The 23,804-nt window shown below is 40.7% G+C and overlaps 1 protein-coding gene across 1 annotated transcript; it reads right to left on the minus strand.

Annotated features, from left to right (window-relative positions):
- Positions 1 to 2,953: 2,953 nt before the first annotated feature.
- Positions 2,954 to 3,301, minus strand: LOC308528175 (small ribosomal subunit protein eS24-like; the record flags this gene model as incomplete). The annotated part of the gene is made up of 1 exon (XM_081103713.1): positions 2,954 to 3,301. One exon carries the CDS (start codon positions 3,299 to 3,301, stop codon positions 2,954 to 2,956), a length of 348 nt encoding a protein of 115 aa, XP_080959839.1.
- Positions 3,302 to 23,804: the final 20,503 nt, after the last annotated feature.

Below are 23,804 nucleotides of genomic sequence, written 5' to 3' on the forward strand. Positions count from 1 at the left end.
TCATTTATACACATGAGCTGCTTATATTTGAACTAGAGGCCTGATGTACAAAATTCATGCAAGAGACTCAGCCCCTGCCACCATGGCGGCCGCCTCTGCCTCAACCCTCTCAGCCCCAACTTCATACAGAAGGTCGCACAGAAGGGCATATGGTCTAATTAGCATATTATGCTTTTATTATATAGTATTGTTTAAAGTTATAACTTGTGGAATACATACTTATAATGAGATGTTATTTTTGCCAAACATTACAGTGGTTTGTCTAATGTTTTGAGAATATAACAATGTCGATAAACATTCTTGAAACTAAAAAATTATATCTAAGAATATTTAAATAACTAAAATAAAATAAATTGGCATACAATTTTACTTCCTTCTAAATGTTGCCCTAAATTACTATTTTGGGGATCAAATAGTAAAAAGAGTTTTCAGTACTTACAACCATGCTTCCATTTCAACAACACACAATAGCTTCATACCTTATCTTATTTAATCTGTATAATAATCTTAGAAAGTAGATATTCTTATTTGCAGTTTATTATGATAAAAATAGGGTTCAGAGTTTAAATTACTTGTCAAAAGACACACAAAATCAAAATACCAAATACCAGTCCTAGAGTTTCAACGCTATGCTCTTCAATGCCCAGTATCTTGTCTTCCCAGAATGCATTTCCAAACAACTTGAGAAGAAAATTGTATGGTATATGAAGTGGCTACTAGTTATCACAGCAAACATCTATCCAATAAGAATAGATAAGGGCACGGCACAAGCCCCTTTCTGCCCACCATCATCTTTCCCACAGACATTCCTGCTCAGAAGGCCCTCAGGTAAGGAGTCCCTAGGTAAGGTCAGTTTAGTCAGTTTAGTGTCCATAGAAAGAAGTGCTTTGCTTTCTGCCTCAATGTTGGAATTATCTGCAAGGACTAGTGTAGACCCACCTCCTGTTCTTTCCCTGGAGGTCTACCTGAACTATCTTGAAAAATGGAAATTCAAAGACTACTTTTGAGTTTTCATATCTGTAAGTACATAATATGTAACCAAAAAGCCAAGGACATTCTACAAGCCTTTGGAAAAAAGGTGTTTTGAAGGGATTCATGTAAGGAAATTAAGAAAATATCTCCAAAACTGGTTTGGCTCAGTGGATAGAGCGTCGGCCTGCGGACTGAAGGGTCCCGGGTTTGATTCCGGTCGAGGGCATGTACCTTGGTTGCAGGCACATCCCCAGTGGGAGTGTGCAGGAGGCAGCTGGTTGATGTTTCTCTCTCATCGATGTTTCTAACTCTCTATCCCTATTCCTTCCTCTCTATAAAAATTCAATAAAAATATAAAAAAAAGAAAGAAAATATTAATGCAAACCTATGTAGGTAAGACAAACAATACAGGGTGTCCCCAAAATAATTATAAGGGCAGTGTTTATTAAAATACATTTCATCTTTAAAATGTAATAGAATCAACTGTTAAAGCATGTATACATTTTTGAAATACCGTGTATTTTCCCTAACCTAAGTACATTATATTTTATAACCTGAAGAATCTTATTTCTGAGGTAAAATTCTTTTGCTTCGCCACCTTCTCAGGAGCTTCCTGGCTAAAATCTAAAACCAGCCTCCTCCATTCACAGAAGGCATAGATGCCAAAGAAAGTGCAGACAAACTAGTTTAGATAGGTAGGTGGCAGGTTTAATAATCAAGAAACCATACTTACAAGGATACGGCATAAGTAGATCTTCATACCCTGTCCACCAAATCTTAATAGTCTATATAGAGGTCTTAACAGGAGTCAGTCACATATATCGTCCATATTGGCACAACACCACATTTGCATCTCAAGGCTGTATCTTGGGGCAGCTCTGGGAAGGGGAAAGGCCAGCAGAACACACATTCCAATAACATGAAGGGGGCAGGGAGCCTCCAATTACCCAGGTCCTGCTCTAGAGTTAACTGGCTATCACATGTTCTCAATCACTTTCCTCAACGGTTTTTCATTTTTATAATTCAGTTATTGGTATGATGCATGGGTCTGTTGAATCTATTAACATATGTAGATGAGCTATTTTAAATAATATATTATTCATCCATATATATTGCAGTTTATGGGTTTCACTGGAAAAAATGAAGTCAAAAGATTCCTCAAATCATTTTTTAAAATGACATCAGCAGAAAGGCATATTCAATGAAAAACATAAAGGTGATTTTCTTATAGCCACAAATCTTTTAACTTGATTAGAAAAAAATAGACTCTAAGACGATATCTAAAAAACTAGAGGTCTGGTACACAAACTTCATGCATGGAGGGTTGGGGGGTGAGGGTGTCCCTCAGCCCAGCCTGCACCTTCTCCAATCTGGGACCCCTCGGGGGATTTCCAACTGCCAGTTTAGGCTCGACCCCTGTGGGATTGGGCCTAAACTGGCAGTCGGACATCCCTCTCACAATCAGGGACCGCTGGCTCCCAACCGTTCGCCTGCCTGCCTGCCTGATTGCCCCTAACCACTTCCGCCTGCCAGCCTGATCACCCCCTAACCACTCCCCTGCCAGCCTGATCGCCTAACTGCTCCCCTGCTGGCCCGATCAATCACCTCCAACTGCCCACCCCTGCTGGCCTGATCGCTCCACGCAGTCTGCTTGTTCACTCATTTGGTCATCCCTCACTAACACCACTGCTGGCCTGGTCGCCCCATGCAGCCTGCTTGTTCAGTTGTTTAGTCACCCCTCACTAACCCCCTGCCAGCCTGGTCATAGGCAGCCATCTTGTGAGGGCGTGCGGGTTAATTTTCATATTATATAGTACTGATACATCTGACATTTGAGCACATTAAAATTACAGATTTTTGTTTTGTTTCTTTTAGGCTTCTTTTAAGTTCTTAGTTTATTAATCCTATCATGAAAAATCCGTAGTCACCACAGATAAAGTCGTTGAAGGACCTTTCCTCCTTCTGTTGTCCAGTCTCCAGCTCACTTTTTGGCAGCACCAGCCTTGGCCTTTTCCATCCCCCTGACTTCCTCTGTTCTGTTCTTGCGTTCCTTGCTCCTTTCTTTTGGTTTTCTTCTCTTACAGCCATGTTTTGCAAGTCTATGTTTGGGTTCATTTTTCTTTGTATGATTCAAGGAAGCATAAATCATGCAAAGCCGGTTGTGTTGCCACTGCCAAAGTGAGTTCTGAATCCAAACACAAAGATGACATCTGGTATGGTCTTTTACATTTTGTCGTTTTCCCTGTATTTCTGTCTTAGGTACTGTTGCTTTCCCAGGGTGAAGGACATTAATGACCACATGTTTCCACTGAAGTCGTCTGTTAGCCATGAACTTCCTCGCTGTATAGTTACTGTATCAATGAAGCTAAGCTTTACATTTTATAACAGACATGAGATGTTCAAGGTTTCTTCCAACTTTAAAATGCTATAATGACCTTTAAGATCTAAAATTAATATAGTCTTTTTCCAGTTTTTTTTTTCTATTGCAAGAAAAATGCTTTTAAATATAATAATGTTACATGCAATATACCTTAATATTTTAAGGAAAATGATCTTAAATATAATAGTTACATGTAATAAACATTAATATATCAAGAAAATTATTTTAAAATGATAATGTTACATGCAATAAACACCAATTATTCAAGGAAAATGATCTTACATATAATAATATTATATGCAATAAACATTAATATTTCAAGGATAAAAGAATTTTAAGTATAATAATATTGGCAAAACTGTACTAACATAGTATGATATCACAAAAATTATAGGAAATATTAAATATCTGCAAATAACAGGATTACTTCTACTATATTCTAGAATATTTTCCCCCCTCTGGCTCTATTTTCTTCATCAGTTTATGTTGTTCATTATATTCCACAAATGAGTGAGATCATGTGATAGTTATCTTTCTCTGATTGGCTTATTTCACTTAGCATGATGCTTTTAAAGTCTATTTTTTCAGATAGGAGTATTGTGACCACAGCTTTTTTTTCTTTTCCATTTCCATGGAAACATTTTTCCCAACCCTTCACTTTCATTCTGTGTGTGTCTTTTGTTTTGAGGTGGATTTCTTATAGATAGCATATAGTTGGGTCATGTTTTTGTATCAGATACCCTACACCTTTGATTGGAGCATTTAATCCATTTATATTTAGGGTTATTATTGAGAGATACTTATTTATAGCCATTTTAATTCTGTATGGCTAGCATTCTCTCTCTCTGTTTCTTCTTCTCAGCAATCCCTTTAGCATTTCTTGTAATGCTGGGTTGGTGTTGATGAACTCCTTTAGCTTTTCTTTTCTTTTTTCCAGTCTGGGAAGCTCTTTATTAGACTGTCTATTTTGAATGATAGCCTTGCTGGATATAGTAATCTTGGTCTCAGATCCTTGCTTTCCATTACCTTGAGTACTTCATGCCATTCCCTTCTGGCCTGTAGAGTTTCTTATGAGAAATCAGGTGTCAACCTTATGCGAACTCCTTTGCAGGTAACAGTTTTCTTTTCTCTTGCTGCCTTTAAGATTCTCTCTTTGTCTTTAATTTTTGCATATTAATTATGATGTGTCTGAGTGTGGGGCTGTTTGGGTTCTTCTTGCATTGGGTTCTCTCTGCCTCCTGAACTTGTGTGACTTCCTTTACCAGGTTAGGGAAGTTTTCTAACATTATTCCTTCAAACACCTTCTCTATTCCTTTCTCCCTTTCTGCCTCTTCTGGCAAACCTATATTCTAATATTGTTACGTTTCAAATTGTGTCACATCTCCCTTAAGCTGTCCTGTTTTTTAATTGTTTTTTCTCTTTGGTTCTCTGAGTGATATTTTCAACTCTGTCCTCTAATACACTGATTCAATCCTTAGCTTCCCCTAATCTGCTATGTATTTGTTCCAGTGTGTTCTTTATTTGTATTATGTCATTCTTTTTCTCAGACTGTTCTTTTTTTCACAGTTACTATATCTTTTTTCATACTGTTGAGCATTTTTAACATCATTACTCTGAATTCTTTTTCAGATGCTTATCTCTGCTTCATTTATCTCTTCTTCTGGAGAATTCTCTAGTTCTATCATTTGAGGGTTGTTTCTTTGTTTCCTCATTTTGGTTGTCTGTTTGGGTTTGTGACTCTGTTTTAGGTAGATCCTCTACACCTCTCAATCTCTCAGAACAGTGTTAAAGGCTGTTTCTGACTAATTGGATCTGGCAAAGATTCAAATCTTCCAGAGACCGCCTCTGTCTACAGACTAATAGGATTATGACTTGAATTGCCCCCAGGCAATCGTCCTCAGATGTGGTGAGAGTTTTTTCAACAGGGCGGGGCAGTTGTTTCTTCCTGGAGGCTAATTGTTACTTATAATCTCTTAAGTGGCCTCAGGGCAAGGTGTTTTGCAATAGGGTGTGTTTATTGTATTTCCCCCAGGCAAGGCAGATGTCTCTGTGAGAAAGATGTCCTCTGCTGTGTGAGGGAATGGCTCAGCCCAGGAAACATGGGGTGTCTGCCTTCTGAGCTCTATCCCCTGAGTCTCTCGTCCTGGGTTCTGCTCTCACAGCTCCAGACCACTTCACCTTCCCTCTCCCAGAGCACAAGGCGGGTGGCTCCACAGGGAATTTTTGTGTGTTGGCCCTTTAAGAGGGTGCCCAAATTTTCAGCTGCCACTCCCTGGCAGACAGAACCCCACTGCTTTTCACAGCTAGATGTTATGTGGGTACCTTCCTCAGTTTGGTGTTCTCTGCTGGGGGTCCCAGCTTCGAGATTAGATCTCAGAGTTTTCAGTGGCACCCTGCCCCCCCACAGCTGAGATATCTCTCTGGGGCTTTAGTTGCCATCTGTTGGTGTCCAGCCAGCCTTTTCGCACCTCCACCCCTCCTACCAGTCTCTATATGGTCTCCACCTTCATTCCTTGGGTATCAGGGTTCTCTTCTGTGAGTTTTCAGTTGATTATTCAGGAAGCTTTCCGTATTTCAGTTGTAATTCCAGCTTGTTCCTGGGAGCATGTCCGTGCAGCATCCTCCTACTCTGCTGCCATTTTTAACCTTCTCAAAATTAGAGATTTAACAGTTACGCACTTTTAATTGGCACTGTTGTAAGCATTCTATCATTATTAACTTACTTTTCTTTCAAAAGAAACTGAGGGAAATTTTTTTTGCTAATAACTCTAAGTGAAGCATAGGTGAGAAAGGAGGGGTAAAAATAATGTGAATATCTTGCTCAGTGTCACACAGGTAACAAGTGATAAGATTTGTTTGCGAATTCAGACATGTTGGATTCCAGAGACAGCATCTTAAAAGCTATATGAAATTGCTCCACCATTCAACGCCGTGCAATTGAAAGGGATACTTGCAGAAATCTTGCAATTCAAGTATAAATATCAACTTAGAGGGAATACAGAAAATATAAAAATAATTTTCTTTTCATTTTTTAAAAAATATATTTTTATTGATTTCACAGAGAGGAAGGGAGAGGAAGAGAGAGTCAGAAACATCGATCAGCTGCCTCCTGCCTGATCCCCTTGACTGAAATCTAACCCAGGACCCTTAGGTCCCTAGGCCTACACTCTATCTACTGAACCAAACTGGTTAGGGCTCTTTTCACTTTTGAAGGTGACCCTTAAGTTTAGTAACAAAGTACAGTCACAAGACAAAAATTGTAAATCTTAAATACAAAAGAGAAGACTTGAAAAAATTCACATTATATTTACTAGATTTAATGATGCAAAAGTATAAAGATGTTATTTCTTCCTCAATTATATTATGGATTCATTAAGAAAAATACAAGGTAATTTTTAGCTAATACTATCTAATAAAAGAGAAACATGCAAATTGACCATAACTCCAACACCCTTCCCATTGGCTAATCAGCAGGATATATGCAAATTAACTCCCAGCCAAGATGGCGGCCGGCAGCCAGGCAGCTGAAGTGAATAGGAGGCTTGCTTGCTCCAGTGATGGAGGAAGCCAAGGTTCCCCGCCTGCCACTGCCGGCCTCTGAGCTGCAACTCTAAGAAACAATGTTGCAAATATAGAAGCTAAACATTCCCCAGAAACCTGCTTTCAGCCAGCTGGGCTTCAGCCAGCAGGATCGCAACAGTGTTACAATTATAGAACCCAAACAAACCCAGATACCTGCTTTCAGCAGTGGAGGTCTCAGAGCTGGAGCCGAGCCTCAGAGCTACAGCTGGCTCTCAGCTCCAGTGACAGCCATAGAAGGTAAATAAATCCCAGAATAAAAAAAAAAAATTAAAAAAAGGAGAGGTTGGGAGCCTCAGTTGCCCACCAGCCAGAAAACAGCCCTTGGCCCCTCACCTAGACTGGCCAGGCACCCCAGTGGGGACCCCCACCCTGAGGCAACAAGATGGCGGCTAATTTGCATACTGAAGGCAGGCGGCAGCGGGCAAGGCTGTCCGCAGTCCAGGACCCAGATCTGTGACCCTGGCGGGCGGGGGGCAGAGCTTGAGGCTGTTCATGGGACCAAGACATGGATCTGTGACCCTGCCCGGCGGGGGGCAGAGCTTGAGACTGTCCACGGGACCAAGACATGGATCTGTGAGCCTGCCAGGCGGGGGACAGAGCTTGAGACTGTCCGCAGTCCCGGGACCCAGATCTGTGACACTTCCCGGCGGGGCAGCAGCTCGCACGGGGGCGGGGGGTGGGGGGATCGGCCAGGGTTGGGCAGGGCAGGATGCCTGGCTTCCGTGCAGCCCCAGTCACTCTGGGCAGGTGAGCAGTGCAGAGAGCCTCTGGGCAGGGGAGGCAGGCAGGCGGAGGGCGGCCTATACTCCCCACATGGCGGTGGTGACAGCTGTGACCACGCCAAGTGGAGCCTGCAGGCTGAGCTGAAGTAGCGCCTGCAAGCCATCCAGGAGTGGCTGCACAAGATCCACCGCCTGGCCCAGAAGGTGCAGGATCACAGGGACAGCCACCGTGGCAGGCCAGACTGACGTCCTCCTGGCCGCACCACGGGGGTTTGCGGATCTGCAAAGCCAGAGGCCTCCGGTGTGCATAGTCCCCCCTGACATGCGAACATCCCCCAGCACACTGTTACCCTCCCACGCCTGCAACAGTTGCAAACCAAGGGGTGCACAAGTTCCCCCCGCCTCTCCACCGCACTTCCATCAACCCAGCATGCCTAACACCCCACAGGATGTGCACACATCCGCTCTGATGCGCTCACATTCTTTGGAGAGTGTCTGGGTGTTCTGGGTGCTGAGGGTGGGCGCCTGTGAGATGACAGTGAGAGGGTGGAGTGGTGATTCCCTGTTCCCACGGAGGCCAGTGCAGCTGCGAGAGCACCTCTAGGGAGTTGATGCAGGTGCTGAGGCAGGAGCAGGTGCAGACAGGCACACCTGGTGGGAGCGGGCGGCCCTCGCTGAGGTGCCTTTGGTCAGCGTTCAAGATCAAGAACCCAGAGGCGGAGAGGAATTCTGTCCTCTAAGTGAAACAGTGGGATAGTCTGGGTGACTGTAGAGAAGGAATGTGTACTTTGGGTGCCAGCACCCATGAGCGAAGGCTGCCCTGACTGAGCCTTGCATGCTTGGGGCCTAGCACACTCCTGCAGGGCAGCAGGTGACAGGATGTGCTTTTCCCAATTAATGAGAGAAAACGTTGATTGTCCTGCTGCCCACGAAGGTGGAAAGTGAAGTGGGGAGACATGTGGGGAGTGAGCGAGGTTCCCTGTCTGGGGGTTCCAAATCTGCTGTTGGTTTCTTTCACTGCTGACTAGATATATACAGGGTGTCCCCCCAAAATGTATACACACTTTGAATACCTACTAATTCCAATGGTTTTAAGCATAAGAAAGAAACAACAATGGAGCTGTTATCTGTTAAAAGTGTGGGCGCAAACAGGTAGTTGGACATTCCCTGAGGGGTCTCAGATTGAAGAGGGTGAAGGCCAGACTGAGGGGCCCTTCTCCCCCACCCCCACCCCAGTGCATGAATTTCGTGCACCGGGCTACTAGTAAGTATATAAAAAAGTTATAGAAGAACTTGGACTTAAACATATAAAGTTAAATAATGGGCCCCAAGAACAAAAAAAAAAACTTGACATGGTATTAGTCAAATTTTTATAATAGAACTGCATAGTATTTGGTTTCTGAAGTATAATTTAAAAATCAGTAAATGGAAGTATTATTTGATAAATGATGCAAGTGAAATTTTTTTCAATTAAAAAATTAAAAATAAACTCCTCTATATACTATACACACACACACACACACACACACACACACTATAGTTCAGACAGTACAGAAAGTTAAAAAGAAAATTTTCAAATAATTCGACAATTTAAAGAAAACATTGGTTAATACTCATTATCAAGACAATAAAGAAAACTAAGTACAAAGACAAATAAAAGTACTCAGAAAACAATTTATATTTAAACTAGATATAAATTAAAACTAGAATATTTGCATAATATCATATGAAAGTATAAGGCAAATGACAAGCTCAGAAAATGTCAATAGACATGACAATAAGTTTTTGATATTATGTTTAATAGTTCATACAAATAAATGCAAAGAAATGAAAGTTCCTATTCTTTTCTTTTGAAAAGAATTGTGGGAATATTATAAGAAAATAAGCATGTAAAAAATGACCAAATTCATTATTACTCAATCATTTACCCATATAGTTACTTTCAATACTAAAAATTGATCAAAGACTTTATTTTCTTTAATGGTAATTCCCATGTTAGTGAAGGTTTGGTAGGATAGGTGATACTGATACTGAATTTTTGGACTGAAACCCAGATTCTTTGTTCGCTGGAGTCAAAGAATGAGTCCATGACAGATGGTGGTATAGCAAAAGTGGAAATTTATTGAAGAACAAGTACAGACTCCCACGTGGGGAAAGGGAAAGATTCTCACAACAGATTCCAACATGGGGAGGGGGGAAGAGTCCCACCCAGTTCCTGTTTCCATGGTTTATAAAGGCTGTAGTTCCTGTGTCCTGATATCCCCTCTGGTTGGTCAATATTCCCTTTCAAATTGGTTGCTATAGTAACTCCTGTGGCACTCCTCACTCATTGTCCTCCCATTCCTTCTGGGCTTTCTTCCTCCTTTTTTATTTTGTAAATATAGACCTCCTGGCTATGCCCAGTTCCCTTATCTTATGTAAATACAGCTATTGCCTCTCCCTTGTGTTATGGAGATGTACCTGTTGCTGCTTCCTTGTGTTATGGAAATGTAACTGCACCTGGCTTCCTTATGTTATGGAAATGTACCTTCTCCCAGTCTGTATCCCTGTGTTTTTTCCATGGACTCCAATTCTAAAAATTCCCTAAGCCTGCCTATATCCCCCTAAAATTCCTGTTTCAATACCAGGCACTGTTGATGTGAAGATGACTTGGTTCAATCCTTCTGAATGACATTTTGGTTACATGCATCAAGAATCTTCAGAATGACAATCTCCTTTTACTGTTAGAAATAGCTTTAAGTATTTCTCTTACTTGTTTTTTTTTTTTTTAACTTTTTAAAAAACTTTTAAAAAAAATATATTTTATTGATATTTTACAGAGAGGAAGGGAGAGGGATAGAGAGTTAGAAACATCGATCAGCTGCCTCCTGCACACTTCTTACTGGGCTTGTGCCGGCAACCAAGGTACATGCCTTGACTGGAATCAAACCTGGGACGCTTCAGTTGGCAGGCCGACGCTCTATCCACTGAGCCAAACCAGTTAGGGCTTTTACCTGTTTTTATACCACACAAAAAGAGGAAACACCTTAATACAGTAGATAGGGGTATAGTTTGAATAATTAAAACCAATTTATTTAAAATGTTGATTCTGTGGATGAAAGGGGCCATATGCTAATCTGAGAAGCTCAGGGAAGGCCTGCATGGCAGTCTTGCAAACTCAGAGACCTAAAGTAACCACAAAGGATGATCTGAAATTATACTTTAACTAAAAGCAGGTATGGAGAAGAGAAACCAAGATGGCGGCATAGGTAAACACCGGAGTTTGCTGTCTCGAACAACCACTTCAAAAATACAACTAAAAGACAGAACGGACATCATCCAGAACCACAGGAAGGCTGGCTGAGTGCAAGTTCTACAACTAGGAGGAAAGAGGAAAACATACCGAGACTCAGAGGAGGCACAGTGCTGAAGTAAAATACTAAGGTGCGGAGTGCATGCGGAGCGGGCTGGCGGCTGAGGGTGTGGTTGTTGTTTTCAATTGGGAGGGAGTCTCAGGCTCTGAGCTCCAGTTCCGGGCGAGTCTCTAGGAACCCAGACTCATACGGGAGAAGCGGGACTGTCTGGCATTGCTCAGAACCCTAGGGCAGCTTTCTCTCCATGGGGCTTGCAGCAATTACTGGGACACTGAGAAGCAGAGCCTCTGAGGGCAAGACTGAGAGCTGCCATAATTGCTAACCCCGCCCTGTTGATCCCATGGGACCCACTGCGCCCAAGCCCTGCAGGGACACTTTTGCTGGATAGCCTCAGGCAAAGGCTAGATTAGCACCTCCCTAGAGATCCAGGAGCCAGGAAGCCCAGAGGTCAGAGTGGGACCATCCAGTTTGCAGCTCCGTGGAACCATAAAAGACACACTCAGGGGGCAGACTCAGTGAGCACCAAAGCCCCATCGAAGCAAGTCTAGCCCCAGAGGGGTTTCTCCAGCACAGTTCTCCCACTGCAGACACAGCTGATTCTCACTGCCAATTGGCCTTGAGGTCAATTCCTCTCAGTGATAACTACAACAATCAAGGCTTAACTACAACAAGACTGTGCACAAAGCCCACAATGGGGTGCACCAAGAGTGTCTACCTCAGGTAATTGGGACACTTAGCACAGAAAGGCACTCTATCGACACAGCGAAGCATAAAAAATGCTGAGACAAAGAAACGACACAAACAACAGAATTGGAGGAAAGCAAACTGTTGGATATAGAGTTCAAAACCACACTTTTAAGGTCTTTAAAGAACTGTCTAGAAGCCGCCGATAAATTTAATAAGGCCCTCGAAAAGACTGGTGAGACCGCCGATAAATGTAGTGAGATCCTCAAGAAATATAATGAGACCCTCAATGTTATGATAAAGAACCAACTAGAAATTAAGCATACACTGACTGAAATAAAGAATATTATACAGACTCCCAACAGCAGACCAGAGAGTCGCAAGAATCAAGTCAAAGATTTGAAATACGAAGAAGCAAAAAACACCCAACCAGAAAAGCAAAATGAAAAAAGAATCCAAAAATACAAAGATAGTGTAAGGATCCTCTGGGACAGCTTCAAGCGTACCAACATCAGAATTATAGAAGATGAGAGAGAGCAAGATATTGAAAACCTATTTGAAGAAATAATGACAGAAAACTTCCCCCACCTGGTGAAAGAAATAGACTTACAAGACCAGGAAGGGCAGAGAACCCCAAACAAAAGGAATCCAAAGAGGACCACACCAAGACACATCATAATTAAAATGCCAAGAGCAAAAGACAAAGAGAGAATCTTAAAAGCAGCAAGAGAAAGAAACTCAGTTACCTACTAGGGAGTACCCATACGACTGTCAGCTGATTTCTCAACAGAAACTTTGCAGGCCAGAAAGGAATGGCAAGAAATATTCAAAGTGATGATTATCAAGAACCTACAACCAAGACTACTTTATCCAGCAAAGCTATCATTCAGAAGTGAAGGTCAGATAAAGAGCTTCACGGATAAGAAAAAGCTAAAGGAGTTCATCACCACCAAACCAGTATTATATGAAATGCTGAAAGGTATCCTTTAAGAAGAGGAAGAAGAAGAAAAAGGTAAAGATACAAATTATGAACAACAAATACACATCTATCAACAAGTGAATCTAAAAATCAAGTGAATAAATAACCTGATGAACAGTATGAACTGGTGATTGTAATAGAATCAGGGACATAGAAAGGGAATGGCCTGACTATTCTTGGCGGGGGGGGGGGGGGGGGGGGGAAAGGGTGTGGGGGTGAGGGAAGAGATTGGACAATAATTGTGCACCTATGGATGAGGACAGTGGGTGGGGAATGAGGGTGGAGGATGGGGTGGGAACTGGGTGGAGGGGAGTTATGGCAGGAAAAAGAGTAACTAATGTAATAATATGAACAATAAAGATTTAATTGAAAAAAAATAAAAATAAAAATAAAAGCAGGTATGGTGGGAAGTTACATCCTAGGCCAGTATCTTCACTGACAAGGTCAACCTTTACCTTTACTGAGCCTATGTGTCTTTTTACATCTATGATAACATACCCTTGAAATGTCTGGGTAACTTGTAACTTCCCTTTTTCTGGTCCTGTTGGGCACAACCTAATGTGCCTGGGTACCAGGACAGATACCACAAATTCCTCCATTATTATCATGTTAATTGTTCCTGTAACCACCTAAGTATATATCTATCATTTTACTTTATATACAATTCCAGATGTTTCCCTCCTTTGCTTTCTCCCACCTCTCTAGCCTATTACCAATGGATTTCGTATAACCCACCTATGTCCCTTCCTTTGATTGCAATGTATAAATACAAATGTAACCTGCCATTCTCTGGAGCATTATCTCAATTCGTTGAGGTACTGTTTCCTGGGATATGTTGACAGTTTGGCTCAAATAAACACAAAATTCTTTACAGTAAAGGTTTGATGGTTTTTACTTTAACAATTCTATGTAATACTTTGCATTGATACCAAATTTTTGGACTGGAACCCAGTTTCTTTGTCTGCTGGAAACAAAAAATGAATCCACGGACAGAAGGTGGTATAGTAAAGGTGGAGATTTATTGAAGAACAAGTACAGACTCCCACGTAGAGAGAGGGAAGAGTCCCACAGAACAGACTCCCAAGAAGGGAGGGGGAAAAGGGTCCCACAGAGTTCCTTTTCTTTGTGGCTTATAAAGACTGCAGTTCCTGTGTTCTGATATCCACTCTGATTGCTCAATATTCCCCTTCGAGTTGGTCACTATAGCAGCCCTTGAGCTCAAAGGTCAAACCTCACATGGGACATGTGGGGTTCTCCCCCCCTTCCTCCCCATTGTTACCCTGTTCCCTTTGGGCTTTCTTCTTCTCCTTCTGAATGAAGGGCTTCTTTCTCTTTATTTTGTAAATATAGACCTTTCTTGGGTACTTCCAGTTCCCTTGTCTTATGTAAATGCTACTGTTGCTGCTTCCTTGCCTTATGGAGATGTAACTGCACCTGGCTTCCTTGTGTTATGGAAAAGTATCTTCGCCCAGTCTGTAGCCCTGTGGTTTTTTCCATGGACCCTAATTCTAAAAAAAATCCCTAAGCCTGCCTATATCCCCCTAAAATTCCTGCCTCAGCATAATATTTTCAAACAGTGTTTGATAATACAAGGATATACTTCATGATTCACTGATTAATGAAGTGAGGTGAATATTATCTACACTAATAAAAGACAAAGATGCTAATTGTCCGTAGCTTCACTATGCCCAAGCAACGCCCACCAGTCAAACAGAGCGACTATATGCAAATTAACCCAATCAAGATGGCGGCCGACAGCCACGGAGCTGGAGCAAGCAGGAGGTTTGGTTGCCCCGGCAATGGAGGAAGCCAAGCTTCTCACATGCTCTGGCCAGCTGTGGCCTCGCCAAAAGGCAACAAAGTTGCCTTCAATTATAGAAGCTAAATAAATCCCAATTACCTGCTTCCAGCCAGACTCCACTGGGAGCTTGGGTGGCTGGGGGCTGTGGCCAGCCTACAAACAGCCATCAGCCCCTCACCCAGGATGGCCAAACCCTCATGGGGTGAGGGCCCCTGCTGGGGGGCTTGGCCAGCCTGAAAACAGCCATCAGCCCTCACCCGGGCTGGCCAGGCACCCCAGTGGGGACCCCCATCCTGAAGGGGCTGTGGCCAGCCTGCAAACAGCCATCAACCCCTCACCCAGGCTGGCCACAACCTCATGGGGTGAGGGTTCTCACTGAGGGGCTTTGCGAGCCTGCAAACAGCCATCAGCCCCTCGCCCAGGCTGGCCAGTCACCCCAGTGGGGACCCCCACCCTTAGGGGGCTGTGGCCAGCCTGCAAACAGCCATCAGCCACTCACTCAGGCTGGCGAGGCATCCCAACAGGATCCCCCTCCCTGATCTGGGACACCCTTCAGGGCAAACCAGCGAGCCCCCACTCATGCACCAGGCCTCTATTCTATACAATAAAAAGGTAATATGCAAATTGACCCTAACAGCAGAGTGACTGAGAATCACTGGTCAGTATGACACACACTGACCACCAGGGGGCAGATGCTCAATGCAGGAGCTGTCCCCTGGTAGTCAGTGTGCTCCCACAGGGGGAGCTCTGCTCAGCCACAATCCAGGCTGACTGCTGCTAGTACAGCAGTGGTGGTGGGAGCCTCTTCCGCCTCCTCAGCAGCGCTAAGGATGTCTGACTGCAGCTAGGCCTGCTCCCCGCTGGCAAGTGGACATCCCCTGAGGGCTCCCGGGCTTCCAGAGGGATGTCTGACTGTCAGCGTAGTCCCAATCTCCTGGGAAGCAGGCCTAAGCCAGCAGGTGGTCATTCCCTGAGGGATCCCAGACTGCGAGAGGGCACAATGCCGGGCTGAGGGACCCTCCCGTGTGCACAAATTTTTGTGCACCGGACCTCTAGTGTATAATAAAAGGTAAATAAATGTGCTTTGTATATATATATATTAAAATTTTTGAGAGTAGTAACTTATTCTGTTCTCACAGTGTCAGGGAAAGAAAGGGTAAAACCGGAGAGAGGGCCTGGTTTAGAGTAAAGGGCTCCTGTGAACTTCCTTCCAATGGTCAGGAGGGTACAAGAGTGGTGCTTAGACTGCTTGTTGTCCTAGAAGTTCTGCAGGGTGAGGGTGGCACACAGGTGCCAGAGGTTAGCAAGGATCCCAGCAGACACAGTTGGCTCGGGATGCTTCCTTTAGTCAGAAATAGTACTGTCTCATTTCGATAGCAAAGTGTTTACCTTTGGGTGATGTTTTCTCCATCTCCTGTTGTAGATTACTTTAGAATTTTCAGAGTAGTTCTGTTTTACTGATTTAGAGTAGTGTTAATATAATAATCCAAATGTAGAGAAAAAGGATGCTGGTGCTTAAAAAGTAAACTTGGTACATTCTTATATTTACACCTAAATTTCATTACAATTAAAAGATTTCATATATATCTATATATATATATGAAGATCAATTAATTAAGCATTAAGCCTTTACTTTCCCTTTAGCTTCAAGTTAGCAACTTAGTAATTTGAGACCCTTTTGACACTTTTGTAGTGAAAGTTTTGTTTTGGATTTTGAACTGTTTATTCAATCAGAAAAACATTCTCTAAGAGGGTCCAGAAAGAGCACTGTTCATGCCTGTCTACTTACCCCTGAACATTCAATCTATGGCTGATTAGGAGGAGTTTAACACTCCTAAGTTAACATAACAACTATTTGCCTGAGCTGATTGCTTAATATTTGGTGACTAAAGAAAAAGTTAAGTTCGATTCAGTCTACCATTAGGGTGTAATCTATACACATGGAAGTTTGACTAAAACTTTTTTCTATACCCCAATAGCCAACTTCTTACTTGTTGGTGCAGGAAAACTTTAAGCCATCTCTCTTGTATCTACTTAGTGGGCTGAGTTTTCTGAACAGATAGCAGGGGCAACAAAAGATGGCTTGATCTCCATGAATTCTATCCCCATTCTTGAATATAAACAATTAAAATTGTCTCAATACAATGTGAAGTGTTATGAAAAACATTGCCTCATGCCTGTGCTTTAAGCAGATTATAGCCATCATATGGCCTCAGAGAATGTTTTGAGCTCCCACAGAGCTTTGGCATGAACTTTACAGGGATGTCACCTAGGAGGTTATCCACAGGTGATGAGAAGGCATTGGAGATAAACCTGATTACTCAACCTTTTAACCAAGGCCTATGAGTACCAATGACAATAAGGCTCAATACAAGACATAAAAAACTATGTAAATGGCCCTGGCCATCGTGATTCAGTGGATAGAGCATCAGCCCGTGCACCGAAAGGTCTCAGGTTCAATTCCCAATCAAGGTAAATGTACTTTGTGTATGGATATATATATATATTTAACCTGAGTTGCAGGTTAAATCCTTGGCTGGGTAGGGGTGCGTGTGAGAGGCAACCAATCTATGTGTCTCTCTCACATCGATCTTTCTCTCTTTCCCTCTCCTTCTCTCTCCTTTTCCACTCTCTGAAAAGCAATGGAAAAATATCCTCAGGTGAGGATTGAAAACACACACACACACACACACACACACACACAAACATACACAAACTATGTAAATATATTATTATCACATAAAGAATATAAAATACTAGAGAATTATGATAGGTATTATAGAATTTTGAATATCTGTCCTCTAAAATATGTTAGCTCTCCCATGCTAAATAAAGCTTTCCAAGCAAACTATAAAAGGCGGTACTGTATCAGCTCCCCCTAGTGAACCTATAATTTCCAACTCATAAAACATGATGCTTAAATAATTTAACCTAAGTGAATTAGACCACATTTAAAACAAAAGTCAATTATTTCTATGATGCCATAAAAAGGTCATCAGCATATGGTTTAGTAGTTATATTCAAGAGTCAGAAGTCTTGAATTATATTCTTCAACATGTAAATGATTCTTTGTTGTTGTTGTTGTTGTTTTTTAATCTGGAAAATCAACTAAACAATCAATGGATAAATATAGTTAGTTTTGAACATAGCCTGATGATACTATACTGGGGCTTTTAAATAAGGACATCAGTTTCAGCCTAACTTTAATCTTCTTCATTCTAGGGCACCACACTTTGTCAAGTTCGGGAAAGGAAATGTGGGTAAGATAAGTAGAATTCACAAGTAGAAAATATCTATTGTTGCCTTGCCCGGTGTTGCTCAGTGGTTAGGGTGTCAGCCCACACACCAAAGGGTTTCAGGTTTGATTCCTAGTCATTGACAAGTGCTTGTGTTATGACTTTGGTCCCCAGCCCTGGTCAGGGTGTATTCAGGAGACAACCAATTGATATGTCTCTCTCATTGATGTTTCTCTTTCTCTCTTTCTCTCACTCCCTCCTTCCCACTTTCTGTAAAAATTAATGAAAAAAGATCCTTGGGTGAGGATTAACACACACAAAAAAAAAGAAAAAAAAGAAAATATCTATTGTTATATATTGAGAATGAGAGTAAAATCTAGAATAGACACAGAGATAATATGAAATTCATCACTTTCAATTTTAATATGTCCTCTGTTTATTGTCTCCACATGAAAATATCCTATACTATTATGTTTTTATTCTTTGGAAATTAAACATCCTCCTTTACATTCTTTCATACCTGGCTTAGTCTCTAGCCTATTCAAAATTGACTCTTTCAAAGTGTAAGAGATCCTTCTTTTTTATAATTGCATTATATTCCATAGTGTAAATGTACCATGGCTTTTTTATCCACTCATCTACTGATGGGCACTTGGGCTGTTTTCAGATCTTAGCTAGTTTAACTTGTGCTGCTATGAACATAGGGGTGCATATATTCTTTCTGATTGGTGTTTTGGGTTTCTTAGGATATATTCCCTAGAAGTGGGATCACTGGGTCAAATGGCAGTTCCATATTTAATTTTTTGAGAAAACTCCATATTGTTTTCTATATGCTGCACCAGTCTGCATTCTCACTAACAGTGCACTAGGGTCCCCTTTTTCCACATCCTTACCAGCACTTGACATTTGTTGATTTGTTGATGGTAGCATTCTGAAGGTGTGTGATGATACCTTATTGTCATTTTAATTTGCACCTCTGTAATGAGTAGTGACTTTGACCATTTTTTCATATGTCTCTCGGCCTTCTGTATATCCCCTTTGGAGAAGTGTCTATTTAGGTCATTTGCCCACTTTTTAATTGGATTGTCTTCTTTTTGTTAAGTTGTATGGAATTCCCTATCAATTTTGGAAATTGATTCCTTTTCAGATGTGTCATGGGCAAATTTGTTCTACATACAGTGGAGAGTATCATGCTAAGCCAGTCAGAGAAAGATAACTATCACATGATCTCACTCATATGTGGAATCTAATGAACAAAATGAACTGATGAACAAAATAGATCCAGAGTCATAGACGCATGGAACAGAATGAAGAATCTCAGACGGAAGGTAGGGGTGGGGGTTTGGGTGGGGAGAGATTAATCTGGAACTTATATGCATATATGCATAGCCCATGGACCTGACAATTGTGTGGTAAAGGCCTTGGAGGGGTGAATGAGGGGTGGAGAGAGTCAATGGAAGGAAAAAAGGAGCACATCTATAATAATTTCAATAATAAAGATAAATTTAAAAATTAATTAAAAAATGAACTCTCATAATAAACTTAAAAGTATAATGTATTTTATTTACTGAAATTTGCCTTGGCTCTAGAAATATATCTCATATCTTCATTATCATGCTTTTTCTTTACCCCCCAACTTTCTATTTTAAGAACTTTTGAGAATTTTATACTCTATAGTTGCCCTCATATTCCACACAAATTAGTAAATCCATCCTATAGATTCAACCTTCTATTTTTTCTTTAGTATATTTTATCTTCATACCCACACCCACTGCCCTGGTTCCTAAATTTATATACAGAACTTCAAAGATCCAAGTCCCTACCTATTCTCCCTCCCTAGGGTTTACTTCTAATTCAATTTATTTTAATAAGACAAAAGAATTACTTTAATTTATTGTTGCTAGATGACGTGCATATCTTTGTAAATGTAATCTGTTCATCTCTGATATTTAGTACGTTTAGACTTTCTATTATGCCTACTTTTTTTGCATATTGTTAAATTAGATATTACCAAAAACAAAATAATTATAAGGACTATAACACTATACACATTTAAAAAAGAAGCAACACTAAGAAATAATCCTACAGCCAACAAAGAGAAGAAACAAATAATTAAATAGCAGGTCATTTGTTCATTTAAAACATCTTGAGATAAAAATATAAAAATATAGCTGAATATATAAATTATAATTCACAAATAGAGTAAATAGCACAATTTGAAGATAATATCAAAGACATTAATGTAAAAAATAAAATTATGAAATATTACATTAAATTCTACACTATGAAACAGAAGCAGAATAAAAGTTGGAAAGGTAGAAAAAAAATTAGTGCCCTATAAGATATGTCTCAGAATTTAAATATGTAATACTGAGGAAAAGTAAATCTGTTTTATTTACTTACTTACCTAAAATAACTGGACATTGATTAATTACCCATTATTTTATCATAGCTATAACTTCCAGGATTCTCTGGAAATAAACTCTCCTTTTAGATTATCATTGATACCAATTAAATATATATATTTAGTGTACTTGATTTGAGTTAACTAATCTAACATCAAGATGATACTTTTAGAATACAACCTTTTGGGGAATTTTTTATGGTTATAAAAATATAAAGCATTAAAATGTTACATGGTATAATTATTATTGATTATACACATAATTTCTTACTGATTTAAAAGAAAATATTATGATAATTTAATCACTTTAAAGAAGTGAATGGCATTAATCTACTAAAATATTGTCTGAGTTACTAATGTTGATTTGCTCTCTTCTTATGTGTCAAAGTCTTATATTAATCACAATTTTGGCCACATTTTGAGATCTGAGGAAATTTGAAATTCCCAGGTATGCAATAATAGTGACTGAGTTTATTTTTTCCTTTGGAAAACTTTCATGCTATCTCCATATTATCTTGTGAGCTAATGATCACTATAATAAGCATCTTTATGAAACAACTTAATATTTTTTGAAGTTTAATTAGAATATTAAATTTACATAATTAAACATTACAACTAATTCTTTGATAATTTAGCATAAAATAGTGAACTTTTATTTGATAGTCAGTGAAATTTTATGCCCCAAATAGTTTGACAGTGTCATTTTATTTTTAAAAAGTCTTTATTGTTGTGACTTTGATATCCCCCCTTTTTGCCCCCATTGTCCCTAGCCACCTGGTTTCTGCTCCACCCCAGGACTTCACCACCCTATTGTCTGTGTATTAGGTAATGCGTATATGCATATAACTTCTTTAGTTAAGCTCTTCTTGTCTCCCTCCCTCTTTCTCTCTGACGTTCATCAATCTGTTCCATGTTTCCATGACTCTGATGCTATTTTATTCATCAGTTTATTTTGTTCATTAGAGTCCTTGTTCATTTATTTTGTTTTTCAGATTCAATTTTTAATAGAAAAGTATTTATTAATCATATTTCTTCTTCTTCTTCTTCTTCTTCTTCTTCTTCTTCTTCTTCTTCTTCTTCTTCTTCTTTTTCTTCTTTCTATTCCTCCTCCTCCTCCTTCTCCTTTTATTAAAGAAGACCTTTCAACATTTTATGTAATACTAGTTTGATGGTGATTAACTCCTTTAGCTTTTTCTTATTGGTGAAACTCTTTATCTGACCTTCAATTCTAAATGATAACTTCGTTGGGTAGTATAATCTTGGTTGTAGGTCCTTGCTAATCATCACTTTGAATATTTCTTACCACTCCCATTGGGACTGCAAAGTTTCTGCTGAGAACTTAGCGAACACTCATAGGCACACCCTTGTAGGTAACTGCTTTTCTCTTGCTGCTTTTAAGATTCTCTTTTTTGTCTTTAACCTTTGGTGTTTTAATTATGATGTCTTGGTGTGGACCGCTTTGGGTTCCTCTTGTTTGGGACTCTCTGTTTTTCCTGTACTTGTAAGTCTATTTCTTTTGCTAGGTGGTGGAAATTTTCTGTCATTATTTTTTAAATAGATTTTCAATATCTTGTTCTCTCTCTTCTCCTTCTGGCACCCCCCACCCAATGTAAATGGTAGCATGCTTGAAGTTGTCTCAGAGTCTCCTTATACTATCTTCAAACATTTTTATTCTTTTTTCTTTATGCTTTTCTGATTGGGTGTTTCTTGCTTCCTCATATTCCAAATCATTGATTTGATTCTCAGACTCTTCTACTCTACTGTTGAATCCCTGTAAATTATTCTTTATTTCAGTTATTGTAGGCTTAATTTCTGACTGGTCCTTTTTTGTGTCTTTGAAATTCTCACTAAGATCCTTGAAAGCCTTACAAAGTTCCTTGAAGCTCTCATTAAGACCCTTGAAGCTCTCATTAAGATCCTTGAGCAACTTTATAACCATTGTTTTGAACTCTGTATCCAGTAGTTTACTTGCTTCCATTTATTTCATTTGTGACATGTTTCTTTGTCTCCACATTTTGGCTGTTTCTCTGTGTTTATTTCTATGTATTAGGTAGAACTGCTATGTCTCCTGGAATCGGTAGAGTGGCCTTGTGAGGTAGGTTTCCTGTTGGGCCCAGTGGCTCAGCCTAACCAGTTACCTGAGCTGGGCCCACTAGGTGTACCCCTGTGTGGGTTGTGTGTGCAGTTTTGTTGTAGTTGAGCCTTGACTGATGTTGGTGTCACTGGGAGGAATTGACCTTCAAGCCAATTGACTGTGAGGACCAGCTATGATTACAGTGGAAGAGCTGCTGTGCAGGAGACAACCCTATGGAGCATGACTTGCTTCAGTGAGGTTTTGATGCTCACTGAGTCTGTCCCTTGAGTGTGTCACTAATGGATGTGTAGAGTTGTAATCTGGTATGGTCTGAAGCTGTCCACCAGGTGCACTGGCTCTGTGGCCTCTTTGGAGATGCAAAATCAGCCACTGCCTGAGGCCACCTGGCAGGAACTGCAAAGAGAACTTCAGATGTCTGCTATTTGTATTGGGTTAGGAAGTACCAGGAGAGGCTCAGCTATGAAACAAGTCAGGCTGGTGCTGGTGCCCTGGTCTTGGGCATCATATTGATATGTATGGGACATGCTGACATCAGCTTCTGCTTGTTTAAGAGATTTTAAGAAAGTCTGAAGCCTGAATCAGGACAGGCCATTCATATGGAAAAACCACTGCCAATAGCTTGGGTGGGGCTGCAAATTGAAAGGGCCTGGGCCTCAGGGAATCGCCAGGGCAGAGCAAACAGTGTCAGGCAAGGTGATGGAATCTCAGATATGAATGCCCAGTCAGCTCTGCAAGAAGGGAGGTTCTAGCACAGGAAAAATGACCCCTGCATGCACCCTCATCTGAGAGAAAGCTGCCCCTGAGTCCTGCCATGATGCCTGACAATCCAGCTCCTCTCCAAATGTCTCAGGTTCCTTTCAAGCTACCCTTAGTTTTGGAGCCCAGAAGAATTGAGTCTGTGTAAGTTTGTGTGCTGGCCCTTTAAGAGGGACACCTGGGACTTCAGTAGCCTCTAGGTCACTCAGCCGCAATCTTCACTGGTGTTTATACCCCAAGGTTAGGAGGAATTCTCTTCCTAGCACTTGAACCCTGTGCTGAGGGTTCTGGTGTGGGTCTGGGACTCTGCTCCTCATGGGAAACCTGTGCGGCCACCATATCTTTCCCAATTGAAAAAATGCCACCTGGAGGCGTGAGACCAGCCATTCTTCACCTCTGCCCCTCCTATCACTCTCAATGTGTTTTCTTCTTTACTTCTCTAGTTGTAGGACTTCCATTCAGCCAGAATTGCAGGCCGTTCTGAATGATGGTTGTTCTGTATTTTAGTTGTAATTTTGATGTGGTTGTGGGAGGTGGCAAGCACCGCTGTTTACTTACACTGCCATCTTGGTTCTCCTGACAGTGTCATTTTAGAAGACAATTTTTGTAGTGCAGAAAAGGCCTTCAAATTGTGAATTAATATAGGATGTTGATAAGGCATCACTAAGGGTAATAAGACTTAATAACAGTGGTTTCCCATCTATTTGAAAATAAACATTCCATCTTAAATAAATTGAACACATTTTAAGGCAAATATTACACTTCTCAGTTAATAAAGACAGAAAACTTTTAGCTGAATTTGTCAGAAACTAATAATCATGTTTTTATGAAATAGTCATA

Source organism: Myotis nattereri (genome assembly GCF_964212035.1).
Source record: "Myotis nattereri genome assembly, chromosome: 1".
In the NCBI taxonomy this organism is placed as follows: domain Eukaryota; kingdom Metazoa; phylum Chordata; class Mammalia; order Chiroptera; family Vespertilionidae; genus Myotis; species Myotis nattereri.